Source organism: Oncorhynchus keta, chromosome 6, assembly GCF_023373465.1.
Source record: "Oncorhynchus keta strain PuntledgeMale-10-30-2019 chromosome 6, Oket_V2, whole genome shotgun sequence".
Taxonomy (NCBI): domain Eukaryota; kingdom Metazoa; phylum Chordata; class Actinopteri; order Salmoniformes; family Salmonidae; genus Oncorhynchus; species Oncorhynchus keta.
Genome location: NC_068426.1, coordinates 34,104,346 through 34,116,367, shown reverse-complemented (window position 1 = coordinate 34,116,367; position 12,022 = coordinate 34,104,346). Strand labels below are relative to the sequence as shown.

The following is a 12,022-nucleotide window of genomic DNA, read 5'->3' as shown; positions in this document are numbered from 1 at the left end:
CTCTCTCCCTCACACTCACAGTAGCCTAAACACACAGCACGTCCCCTGCTAGAGCGTCCGACACTTCTCTCTCCCTCACACTCACAGTAGCCTAAACACACAGCACGTCCCCTGCTAGAGCGTCCGTCACTTCTCTCTACCTCACACTCACAGTAGCCTAAACAGACAGCACGTCCCCTGCTAGAGCGTCCGTCACTTCTCTCTACCTCCTCTCCCTCACACTTTATCTGCTCTGGTTAATAAAGTCTCTTTAAAATAGACTTTTCTGCTGCTTCCCTCACTCAGACTGGGTCCGGATCCAACCAGGTCTATGCGGAATGGGTCTAGTTGTCCTCGGATCCATTCAGAACGGGTCTCTCTCTCTCTCTCTAAATATATATTTATGCATATCGGGTCGGATGGGAAATCTATGTACAAACGGCCTCTAATAAACACACGTTTTGGCGAGGTTTAGGGGGCTGCCACACTGGGCGCTGCTGTTGTGGGGAGGGGGGTAGCATTGCCTAAAATTATTAATAAGATACTAATGAGAGAAACCTATATACTGTAAGCAATATAACAATTGAGATGTACAAACTATGGCATCAGGGAGAGATGAGTGGATAAGAGGCAAGCCGCAATTTCGTCATGAGCGGGCTGAGATGGCCGTAGCCTATATGTCTATTCGTTTAGCCACCCAATTTCATGCAAGTGCTATAATTCGGGCACGTACCTGTTCTCTTCCGTTTTGTCGGTTGTGAAGGTCATGTCCTATATGCTTTGTCTGAGTCACAGCGTTTGATTTCCCCAGTACTCTACGTTTAACAGCGTTGGTCTACATGTGATGCACAATTCTCGTGTTTTGAGACCCTTTCCGGCGGATGTTTTAAATCAGCAGTCAAATGATCTGGTGACCTCATGGATGGACTGTTGTAAATACATCTTATATTTTATTTATGTTTTAGTACCAGTCAAAGGTTTGGACACACCTACTCATTCCAGGGATTTTCTTTCTTTCCCTACAGTGTAGGATAATAGTGAAGACATCAAAACTATGAAATAACACATATGGAATCATGTAGTAACCAAAAAAGTGTTAAACAAATCAAAGTATATTTTATATGAGATTCTTCAAAGTAGCCACCCTTTGCCTTGATGACAGCTTTGCACCGGTACTAACTGGTACTGTATATAAACTCAACATCTTTTTTGAAGCCCATAACCATTTGTGTGAGGTGTATACTTTTGTTTCAAAGTAGATTTGTTTAAGACTACCAAGAAACACTGTGTGACCCTGATTTGGTGCACTGCAGTAAAAAGTTAAACCCAGACTTGGACCACACACCCACTCCACCGAATAGCAGGCAGGGGAAGCAAAATAGTGATTGCCTTGTGAAACGGCTAGCTTAGTTAGCGGTTCGCGCTAAATAGCGTTTCAATCGGTGACGTCACTTGTTCTGAGACCTTGAAGTAGTAGTTCCCCTTGCTCTGCAAGGGCCGCGGCTTTTGTGGAGCGATGGGTAACGATGCTTCGTGGGTGTCAGTTGTTGATGTGTGCAGAGGGTCCCTGGTTCGCGCCCGGGTATGGGCGAGGAGACGGTCTAAAGTTTTACTGTTACACTTGCGACGCTCACAGTTAGCCACTGCTTCATTCCAAACCACTCATTGTGTCACACCCCGATCTGTTTCACCTGTCTTTGTGATTGTCTCCACCCCCCTCCAGGTGTCTCCAATCTTCCCCATTATATTTATACCTGTGTTTTCTGTCTGTCTGTTGACAGTTTGTCTTGTTTGTTCAAGCCAACCAGCGTTTTGTGTCTCAGCGCCTGCTTTTTCCAGTTTCTCCTTTCTCGCCCTCCTGGTTTTTGACCCTTGCCTGTCCTGACTCCGAGCCCACCTGCCTGCCCCTGAGCCTGCCTGTCGACCTGTACCTTTGCCCCACGTCTGGTTTACTGACCCCTGCCTGCCTTGACCTATCTATCGCCTGCCCCTGTTGGAACATTAAACTATTGTTTACTCGACGTGGTCTGCATCTGGGTCTTACCTTCATACCTGATACATTGTTGAATTTATGATTCCCGACTTGATTTGTATTAAATGCTTATGTCCAAAGGCCGATGAGCCATCTTCATATGACAAGGCCTGAAAAGCATTGCCAGTAGATTGTCGATGTGATTCCTGATGACTGCTTATCTTGCAAGCCAGCCAAGATTTTGAAAGTATGATGTCCAATCAAAGCTACGAGAGAGAAACTCTGCAAAAAAAAAAAAAGAAACGTCCCTTGTTCAGGACCCTGTCTTTCAAAGATAATTCGTACAAATCGAAATGACTTCACAGATCTTCGTTGTAAAGGGTTTAAACACTGTTTCCTATGCTTGTTCAATGAACCATAAACAATTAATGAACATGCACCTGTGGAACGGTCGTTAAAGACACTAACAGCTTACAGATTTTAGGGGATTAAGGTCACAGTCATGAAAATGTAGGACACTAAAGAGACCTTTCTACTGACTCTGACAAACACCAAAAGAAAGATGCCCAGGGAGGAGGCATGAGGACTGCAGATGTGGCCAGGGCAATAAATTGCAATGTCCGAACTGTTAGACGCCTGAGACAGCACTACAGGGAGACAGGACAGACAGCTGATCGTCCTCGCTGTGGCAGACCACGTGTAACAACTCCTGCACAGGATCGGTACATCTGAACATCACACCTGCGGGACAGGTACAGGATGGCAACAACAACTGCCCGAGTTACACCAGGAATGCACAATCCCTCCATCAGTACTCAGACTGTCCGCAATAGGCTGAGAGAGGCTGGACTGAGCTTGTAGGCCTTTGTAAGGCAGGTCCTCACCAGACATCACTGGCAACAATGTCAACCATGGGCACAAATCCACCGTCGCTGGACCAGACAGGACTGGAAAAAAGTGCTCTTCTTTGACAAGTCGAGGTTTTGTCTCACCAGGGGTGATTGTCGGATTCGTGTTTATCGGCGAAGGAATGAGGATTACACTGAGGCCTGTACTCTGGAGCGGGATCGATTTGCAGGTGGAGGGTCCGTCATGGTCTGGGGCGGTGTGTCACAGCATCATCAGACTGAGCTTGTTGTCATTGAAGGCAATCTCAACGCTGTGCATTACAGGGAAGACATCCTCCTCCCTCATGTGTTGCCCTTCCTGCAGGCTCATCCTGACATGACCCTCCAGCATGACAATGCCACCAGCCATACTGCTCGTTCTGTGCGTGATTTCCTGCAAGACAGGAATGTCAGTGTTCTGCCATGGCCAGTGAATAGCCCGGATCTCAATCCCATTGAGCATGTCTGGGACTTGTTGGATCGAAGGGTGAGGGCTAGGGCCATTCCCCCCATAAATGTCCGGGAACTTGCAGGTGCCTTGGTGGAAGAGTGAGGTAACATCTCACAGCAAGAACTGGCAAATCTGGTGCAGTCCATGAGGAGGAGATGCACTGCAGTACTTAATGCAGCTGGTGGCCACACCAGATACTGACTGTTACTTTTGATTTTGACCCCCCCCTCCCTTTGTTCAGGAACACATTATTCTATTTCTGTTAGTCACACTGTGGAACTCATGTCTCTGTTGTTGAATCTTGTCATGTTCATACAAATATTTACACGTTAAGTCTGCTGTAAATAAACGCAGTTGACAGTGAGAGGCCGTTTCTTTTTTTGCTGAGTTTATAGCGTGATTTGACGTCATTTTTGTCTGTGACCTTGAGCCTTCTTGGACAGGCACTTCTACTGTAAATCTATGGTAGGGCTGCAGGGGGGCTTGATCGTCCTAGCTCTCCCGCAGATTCTGCGGTGATGTGGTGTCCCCATGAGTGACAGAACTGATGGGGTCATGATAGGGGCTGCACCAAATGTTTGATGTATTATAATAATTTATTATAATAGGTTGTATTAATTTAAGGGGAGGGACTGTGGGACCCCTCCTCCTCTACATTTATAGGGTCCTAGACTACAGATTAACAATATACGGGTATATATTCATTGCGAGGTTTTAGAATTGTTCCACAGTTTCTGCCTCTTATAAAGAAATGGGGGTCTGTGAGAAATCATTTCAAAGATAAACAAAGAGCCCTGCAGGGGAGTAGAAGAGATAAGAGGATAGTCAGACATACCTCTATAAATCAACTTGGGGGAGTGGACATTTCCTGCCGAGGCCTTAGAAAACACTGGAACTATTGTATCTCTTGCAAGTTTGTATAGCTGTGTATGCATGGGCTTGGTCTGAGGAGTAGTAGGTAATGACGTATGCAGTGACATCACAGGGGGTTGACTACGAGCAGGATAAAAGCAACTTGGACTTTTCCTACGGGGCGGAACTGTTATGTTTGATCTTCTGTCTACGGCTGTGTTTTGATGGAAATGGTTGTGGTTTATAAGGGCACCTTTTTGAGTGTTCCTTATTTGTTCATTTGAAGAAGAAAAAACGGAGCACAGAAAAACGGAACCAACAGAACCCTGAGCCAATCACGGCTCAACTAGAGATAGACAATGCCTATGCTCTGTGATCTCGCTGGCTGCCCCTCCACTACAGACGGCACTGAGCTCGTCTGAAACTGCTGCATCTTGGCGCTGCCTTACTCAAAGAAAGAGGCCCAGTTTGTATGCTGCTTTTGATTAACTCAAGGTTGTTGTTTTTGACGTTGTTTGCTGAAATGACATGTGACACGAATGAATGCCAGAATGACATGTGACACGAATGAATGCCAGAATGACATGTGACACGAATGAATGCCAGAATGACATGTGACACGAATGAATGCCAGAATGACATGTGACACGAATGAATGCCAGAATTACATGTGACACGAATGAATGCCAGAATGACATGTGACACGAATGAATGCCAGAATGACATGTGACACGAATGAATGCCAGAATGACATGTGACACGAATGAATGCCAGAATGACATGTGACACGAATGAATGCCAGAATAACATGCAAAACAGGGCAACTCTTTTGTTGTTGTTTAAACAGGTGGGATTAAAAACATGAATGACGGGTCGCCATTGCACGGAGTTTGCCATATGGTGCTGATACCATATACACTCATATCATGTGATTTGGGACGTGTTGGATGAGTCCAATTTAAATTCACAATGTTTATGGGCATGACAAAAGTAGGCTACTTATTGCCAAAGCAACGGGCAATTCCACAGGGCAAAATTACCATTCGAAAAATGTGTGATTCAACAACTAGAGATTGAATCAACTATGCACTCTCTCCCCTCTCTCTCTCTCTCTCTCTCTCCCCCCACTTCAGTCTGAACCTGAGTGACAGTGACATGTTGACCATCCTGGACGGTGATGAAGTCACCACCCATATCCTGGGCCAGTACGTGGGCGGAGCCGGGCCCTTCAAGATACAGTCCACGACCCCTGACCTCACTGTGACCTTCCACTCCGACCCCGCCGGCCTCGTCTTCGGCAAGGGAGAGGGCTTCATCATCAACTACATGGGTAAGGGGATATATGCCTAGTCGGCAGCCGAGTTGAAACGGAGAGTCAGTGAAAGAGAGACAGAGCTAGAGAGATAAAGAGGAGGCTGAGGAAATGAGAGAGACAGTGTAATGTCCCAGACTCTGTCTTTCTGTCTCCTCTCCCTTTTCTCTTCCTCCGCTTTACCCTCCTCTCTCTCTCTCTTTCGCTCTCTCTCTCTCTGCCCTTATTCAATCACATCCTATTTGTCTCACCGTCCCACTTGGCCTGTGTGCGTGCGGATAAACACACACATACACAAACACACACACACACACACACACACACGCAATTATTTGGAATGCTCTCCACGTTCACACGAGGAAACACAAACATGCAATCACATTAGAATATGCAAACTCGATCATTCTATATGTACACTGTACACACCTGCACTTGTATACACTTCTTTCACCAGAAATTTCGAACGACATGCCTGCAGAAATACATCTGCAACCCTTCTCCTTTGTTATTTTGTGTGAGAATTCATTTATGTAAATCACAATAAGCATCTCTAAATGTTTGTTTGTGTGTCTCCACAGAGGTCTCCCGTAACGACTCGTGTCCGGACCTGCCGGAGATCCAGAATGGCTGGAAGACCACGTCCCATACTGCCCTGGTGCGGGGCGCTCGCATTACCTACCAGTGTGACCCAGGCTACGACCTGGTTGGACGAGAGACTCTTACCTGTCAGCTAGACCTCACCTGGAGCACACAGCCCCCCTTCTGCGAGAAGAGTGAGTTAGCTAGGGTGGTTGGGTGTGTGTGTGTGTGTGTGTGTGTGTGTGTGTGTGTGTGTGTGTGTGTGTGTGTGTGTGTGTGTGTGTGTGTGTGATTGAGAGTTCTTGCCTAGTGCAAACCCCACTCTGACACCCATTCTCTTCTCTCTCTCCCCCCCCTCCCCTCTCTTCAGTAATGTATTGTTCAGATCCGGGTCACGTGGAACACTCTACCAGGTCACTGTCCGACCCGAAACTCCTGGTGGGGACCACCATCCAGTACAGCTGCTACCCCGGCTTCATCCTGCAGGCCGGTGCCACACTCACCTGCTACGGACGAGAGCCTGGCACCCCTGTCTGGACGTCCAAACTACCCCACTGTGTCTGTGAGTAGCTGTGCCTATGCATGCGTGCGTAAGTGAATGGATGAGTTTGTGCTACAGTTGGAGTGGGGTAAGTTGAGCCACCTTGGATTCTAGGAAACCCTACACACAAAATGTATCATTTGACCAAAGGAAGTGAAGGAAGGAACCACATGGACAAAGTGGAAAGTAAGTTTGGTCCAAAAACGGATGTATTGTGTAAGAGGTTTAATGATGGTTGTATCTAAACCAAAGTAGATCGTTGTAAGATTGTTCTATACATCAGTTGGGGTCTCTGTAAGCTTCAACATGAAGTCCTAAACCTAGCGTGAAAGTGGATCCTTGTAGCTATGTGGGCTAATATAGTTGAAATGTTTGCCTCGGGCAAAGTTGAGCCAACGGCCATGAGGTAAGTTGAGCCAACGGCAAGTTGAGTAAGGCATTATGGCAAGGCATCATCGCTGGGATATGAGGTAACAACAGGGCCTGGCTTTATGTTAAGTGTGTTAAAACATGATTACAATACAAAAAAGCGATTGCTATTGTGCTAAATCCCCTTTTTGAGAAACAAGGATCGAGGTAGTATTTCATTCAGTACAGAAACTTCTGGGTGGCTCAACTTACCCCATACCCAGGGTAGGTTGTGCCAAGAGACCACTTTATTTCTGGACAAGCTATGTCTTCAAAACTGTCATGTTTATATGAATTCCAGGAATATACAACATCCTGAAATATAAGTAGATATCTTTGTTAGACAGAATACTATATTGCCCTTCTCGCTCTGTCTCTCTCTCTCGCTCTCTCTCTCTCTCGCTCTGTCTCTCTCTCTCTCTCTCTCTCTCTCTCTCTCTCTCTCTCTCTCTCTCTCTCTCTCTCTCTCTCTCTCTCTCTCTCTCTCTCTCTCTCTCTCTCTCTCTCTCTCTCTCTCTCTCTCTCTCTCTCTCTCTCTCTCTCTCTCTCTCTCTCTCTCTCTCTCTCTCTCTCTCTCTCTCTCTCTCTCTCTCTCTCTCTCTCTCTCTCTCTCTCTCTCTCTCTCTCTCTCTCTCTCTCTCTCTCTCTCTCTCTCTCTCTCTCTCTCTCTCTCTCTCTCTCTCTCTCTCTCTCTCTCTCTCTCTCTCTCTCTCTCTCTCTCTCTCTCTCTCTCTCTCTCTCTCTCTCTCTCTCTCTCTCTCTCTCTCTCTCTCTCTCTCTCTCTCTCTCTCTCTGTAGACCAGAGGCTTATTTTAATAGCGTTTGATGTTGCAGAGGTAATCTGAAATGAACACTTGATCTCTGGTGGAGACGACTCGACGGGGGCTGTCTCTCTCTTTGTCCCGCTGACACCGCTCCCAGCGTGTATGTTCATGGTTATTAAAGTGTGTGTGTGTGTATGACAACTTCCTCCTCCTCTCTGCGTTCTCATGGTTGTTAATGTGTATCTATGTGAATGTGCGTGGGGGTGCGCAGCTGCACGCGTGCGTGTGTGTGAGCCGTTTAACATGCTAATGCGGTATGCAGATCAGGCCCTTGCCACCTGGAAGAGGGGCGGAGGTTACCCATTAGTCATAGCAGCTTGGCTTGAGGCTGTCAGACCAGGAGGAGAAGCTGTCAATCAAACACCCTACCCTCCTTGTCTGTCGGACTGTGTGACTCACACCTCCTTAGAACCAGTTCTCCAGCCCTCTACCTCCAGCACCCCATGCTGTTCCACGTAATTGAGCTATTTCACTTCTAGCATTGATTCAACTGGTCAAGGGCTCGATAAATGTTGAGCAGGTTATTGTTGACCCCTTTCTCTCTCGCGCGCGCACGTGCACACTTTCTATCTCTTTCTCCGTCCCTCGCTCCAGCGGAGGAATCTGTTTCCTGTGAGAACCCTGGTCTCCCTGACAACGGATACCAGATCCTGTCCAAGCGCCTCTACCTGCCCAGCGAGTCGCTCACCTTCATCTGTTACCAAGGCTTCGAGCTCATCGGCGAGGTCGCCATTAAGTGTATCCTGGGGAACCCGTCGTTTTGGAGCGGACCACTGCCACTGTGCAGGGGTGAGGCCCAGCCGCCAAGCACCCACACGCCACCCCCGCAGACCTGCATGGAATGGAACATTCCTCACCATGACTTTCCACATAGACATTCTACATGTGAATGGTGCTTGTTTAAGTAATGATAATGTCCCTGTGCATGATACAGCTCTCGGCAGCCATATTTGTAGTTCCTCCTGGTCAGAAGTAGTGCAACTATATAAAAAAATGTATGGTCTCTAGACAGCCCGAGAAATACTGTACCTGCCACCAGTATGATATACTTTATCTACCCTGTCAATGTCTGAGAGAATGTCTGATGTCTTGCAGCCAACCATGACTGCTTTGGCAACCATGCTTTGGAAGGTGAGTCTGTCTGTCTCTGTTTTTGTCTGTCTCTCTCTCTCTGTCTGTGAGCCTGCCTGTCTGTCTCTGTTTTTGTCTGTGTCTCTCTCTCTGTCTGTGAGCCTGCCTGTCTGTCTCTGTTTTTGTCTGTCTCTCTCTCTCTCTGTCTGTGAGCCTGCCTGTCTGTCTCTGTTTTTGTCTGTCTCTCTCTCTCTCTGTCCGTGAGCCTGCCTGTCTGTCTCTGTTCTTGTCTGTCTCTCTCTCTCTCTCTCTGTCCGTGAGCCTGCCTGTCTGTCTCTGTTCTTGTCTGTCTCTCTCTCTCTCTCTCTCTCTGTCCGTGAGCCTGCCTGTCTGTCTCTGTTCTTGTCTGTCTCTCTCTCTCTCTCTCTCTCTGTCCGTGAGCCTGCCTGTCTGTCTCTGTTCTTGTCTGTCCGTGTTCTTGTCTGCATGTCTCCCACTGGGCACTGGTTGAATCAACGTTGTTTCCACGTCATTTCAATGAAATGATGTTGAACCGACGTGGAACAGACGTTGAATATTACATCTGTGCCCAGTGGGCTGTCAATCAAAGGTTTTTTAGCAGATCTTTGTATGTCTCTTATCTGGGATACAGAAAAATATATATTTAAAGAATCAAAACACTTGCACTCGACCCCCCCTTTTTTCTAGTTCTAGTGTACTTAGTTACTATGCCTGTGATATTGTGGTTGTCCCACCGAGCTACAGTATCGTAAGATGAATGCACGAACTGTAAGTCACTGTAGATGAGAGCATCTGCTAAATGACTCAGATGTCAATGATGGCGATCTTTTCCCTAACTACCTGTATGCTGTATTAATTGCCGATGCGTGTTGGACTCGCTTTCATATTTCTTTCCTTTTGTGATGCTTATCTGTTGTTTTGACCTTTTCATTGAAGACACCATGTCTATTTCTCATTTATTTGAGTATTTCTTTTTATCCCCCCTGCTCTCCTCTTCCCTCCCCTCTGCTTTCCTCTATCCGTCCATCTCCCCCATCTCCTCCAGTTGTTGAGGCAGCAGCCGGGTCAGGTCTGGATGGTGGCAACATGGCATTGGCCATCTTCATCCTTGTACTTCTGCTCTCCGTGCTGCTGGGAGGAGCCTACGTCTACATCACACGGTTAGACCACGCGCCCTCTCACCTCAACATTGCACATTTGAATATAGCTGAATATTCTGTATTCAACTCGGTTTAAAAGCTATATTGTCCACGGTCATATGGAAACTCTATGACGATTGAATAAACACAAACTGCCCTGGCTACCTTCCTATTAGACATGGTTGAATAACAGGAGGCTGCAACGTTACAGAACATTCAGATAGGAATGTATTGTGTAGAACAGATATTATTCTCTGTCATATGATATTATCACGTCAGCTGCTCTACATGCCACAATTCTATCTGCCACGTGCTGAACGTTTCACCTCAATGTATAGACTCAAATTAATGAGATGTGATGTCATACTCTCTCTCTCTCTCTGCTCATGGAAACAGTGGTGGTGTCCTGAAGGTTCTGGGTGTTTTTAGATTCCTGACACCATGCTGTTCCTCTCTTGGCCACCAGGTGTCGCTACCACTCCAACCTGCGGCTGCCGCTCATCTACCCACACCCTTACAGTCAGATCACCGTGGAGAGCGAGTTTGACAACCCACTCTACGAGACAGGAGGGGTGAGGAAGAACACGCACAAACACACACACGTGCTGAAAACACACACACGAACATAGTCATTGTATGAGACAGGAGGGTTCTTACTACTGGTCTTTAACATTTCTCTCTCTTTCTTCCCTCTCTCTCAGGACAACCGTGAATATGAGGTATCAATATGAGGACCATCTCCACTGTTGGAATCCCAAAATGAAGCATCCACCCCACCAACCCATCCCCCTACCCTTCCTCCTCTTCCTTAGACCGGCCCAGGTGGAAGTTATGTAAATACAGACTGACTACAGTCTTCCCCCATGATCCCATGACCCCCGTGACCCTGTCCTCCAATCACAGAGAGAGGAATAAGAGAGGCAAGATGAGTCGGAGAGGCAATGGGGGAGAAGAGAAAGGGGCGGACAGGAGATACTGTGAAAGGGGGCTGCAGGATTTTGGGGGGATTAAGAGACTTAAGCACTTGTGACAAGTTGTCCATTTACTCATGTGTCTACCATTAGAGAACAAATACAGAGACAGGGAGGGAATATGTGAAGGAGAGAGAGCGGGAGAGAGGTGAGGGAGAGAAGGGGAGTGAGAAAGAGGAGTGAAAGATAGAAGTGACCTCACAGGACGTGAGGTCATGATCTCTTCCTGGTTGTGCCCCATCTTCTTGCCTGCAGTCATTTCTAAGGCCTGGTTTTAGACCCGTTTATAGTACTGGTTTTACCGTAGTAACTGACCTGTACAATCTCAACCAACCCATAACAACACCAGAAGAGGCCACCATAAGATGTATTTATTTTGATGTATATGTGACGTTTTATGCGGATTAATGAATGTACATTTTCATTTTGAGAATACAAAAACAAAAGACGTACCATGCTACTGACTTCCCTAAATAAATGGTAAAAAAAAAAAAGTATGAAAGAATCTTTCTATCAAAATAAAACACACGCACTTGTCTTTGTTGTCAGTTATTTGAGTGTCCCTCCCTTTGTCACAGGGCAGAACAGGGAATATGAAGAAGTTAACATTCTCTGCAGTCCTGCTAATGTAACAGTATATCCACTCACACACACAGGCTATGTCTCAATACTCATTCACAGCTCCTAGTCTCCTTTCCTTCAAGGACACAGTCTGGTAGGTAAAAGAAATGGATCCATTCCACACTCTGGACTTTTTTTGTGTGCACTTCCAGTCACTTCATGGCACAGGAAGGAGACTAGGAGGCACAGGAAGGAGACTAGGAGCTGTGTTATGTCACGTTCTTGTGTGGAGATCCCATACCACCATCTCTCACATACCAGAAGTGACAGCTGTTGGAACTGGTTTACTTTCATTCTGACCCATCAGCTTTGCTCCCCCTCAGTACACAACAGCCTCAAGAACAAAGTTGCTTTCTGTTTCAATTAATATTGCTGCTATTTACTTTTGCGAAAG

The 12,022-nt window shown here is 46.7% G+C and overlaps 1 protein-coding gene across 3 annotated transcripts in view; it reads left to right on the top strand.

Annotated features, from left to right (window-relative positions):
• The window catches only part of LOC118385572 (seizure 6-like protein), a 48,217-nt gene extending 36,673 nt beyond the window's left edge, over positions 1-11,544 (top strand). For 2 of the 3 annotated variants that reach the window (XM_052521340.1, XM_052521342.1), the window contains 8 exons: positions 5,275-5,471; positions 6,032-6,226; positions 6,403-6,594; positions 8,400-8,594; positions 8,901-8,936; positions 9,943-10,057; positions 10,503-10,608; positions 10,738-11,544. In XM_052521340.1, coding sequence (XP_052377300.1) covers positions 5,275-5,471; positions 6,032-6,226; positions 6,403-6,594; positions 8,400-8,594; positions 8,901-8,936; positions 9,943-10,057; positions 10,503-10,608; positions 10,738-10,767 — 1,066 coding nt within the window. In that variant the 3' untranslated portion in view covers positions 10,768-11,544. The remainder of the gene's footprint in view (positions 1-5,274; positions 5,472-6,031; positions 6,227-6,402; positions 6,595-8,399; positions 8,595-8,900; positions 8,937-9,942; positions 10,058-10,502; positions 10,609-10,737) is intronic. The other variant, XM_052521341.1, reaches the window with a different exon arrangement.
• The last annotated feature ends 478 nt before the right edge of the window (positions 11,545-12,022 follow it).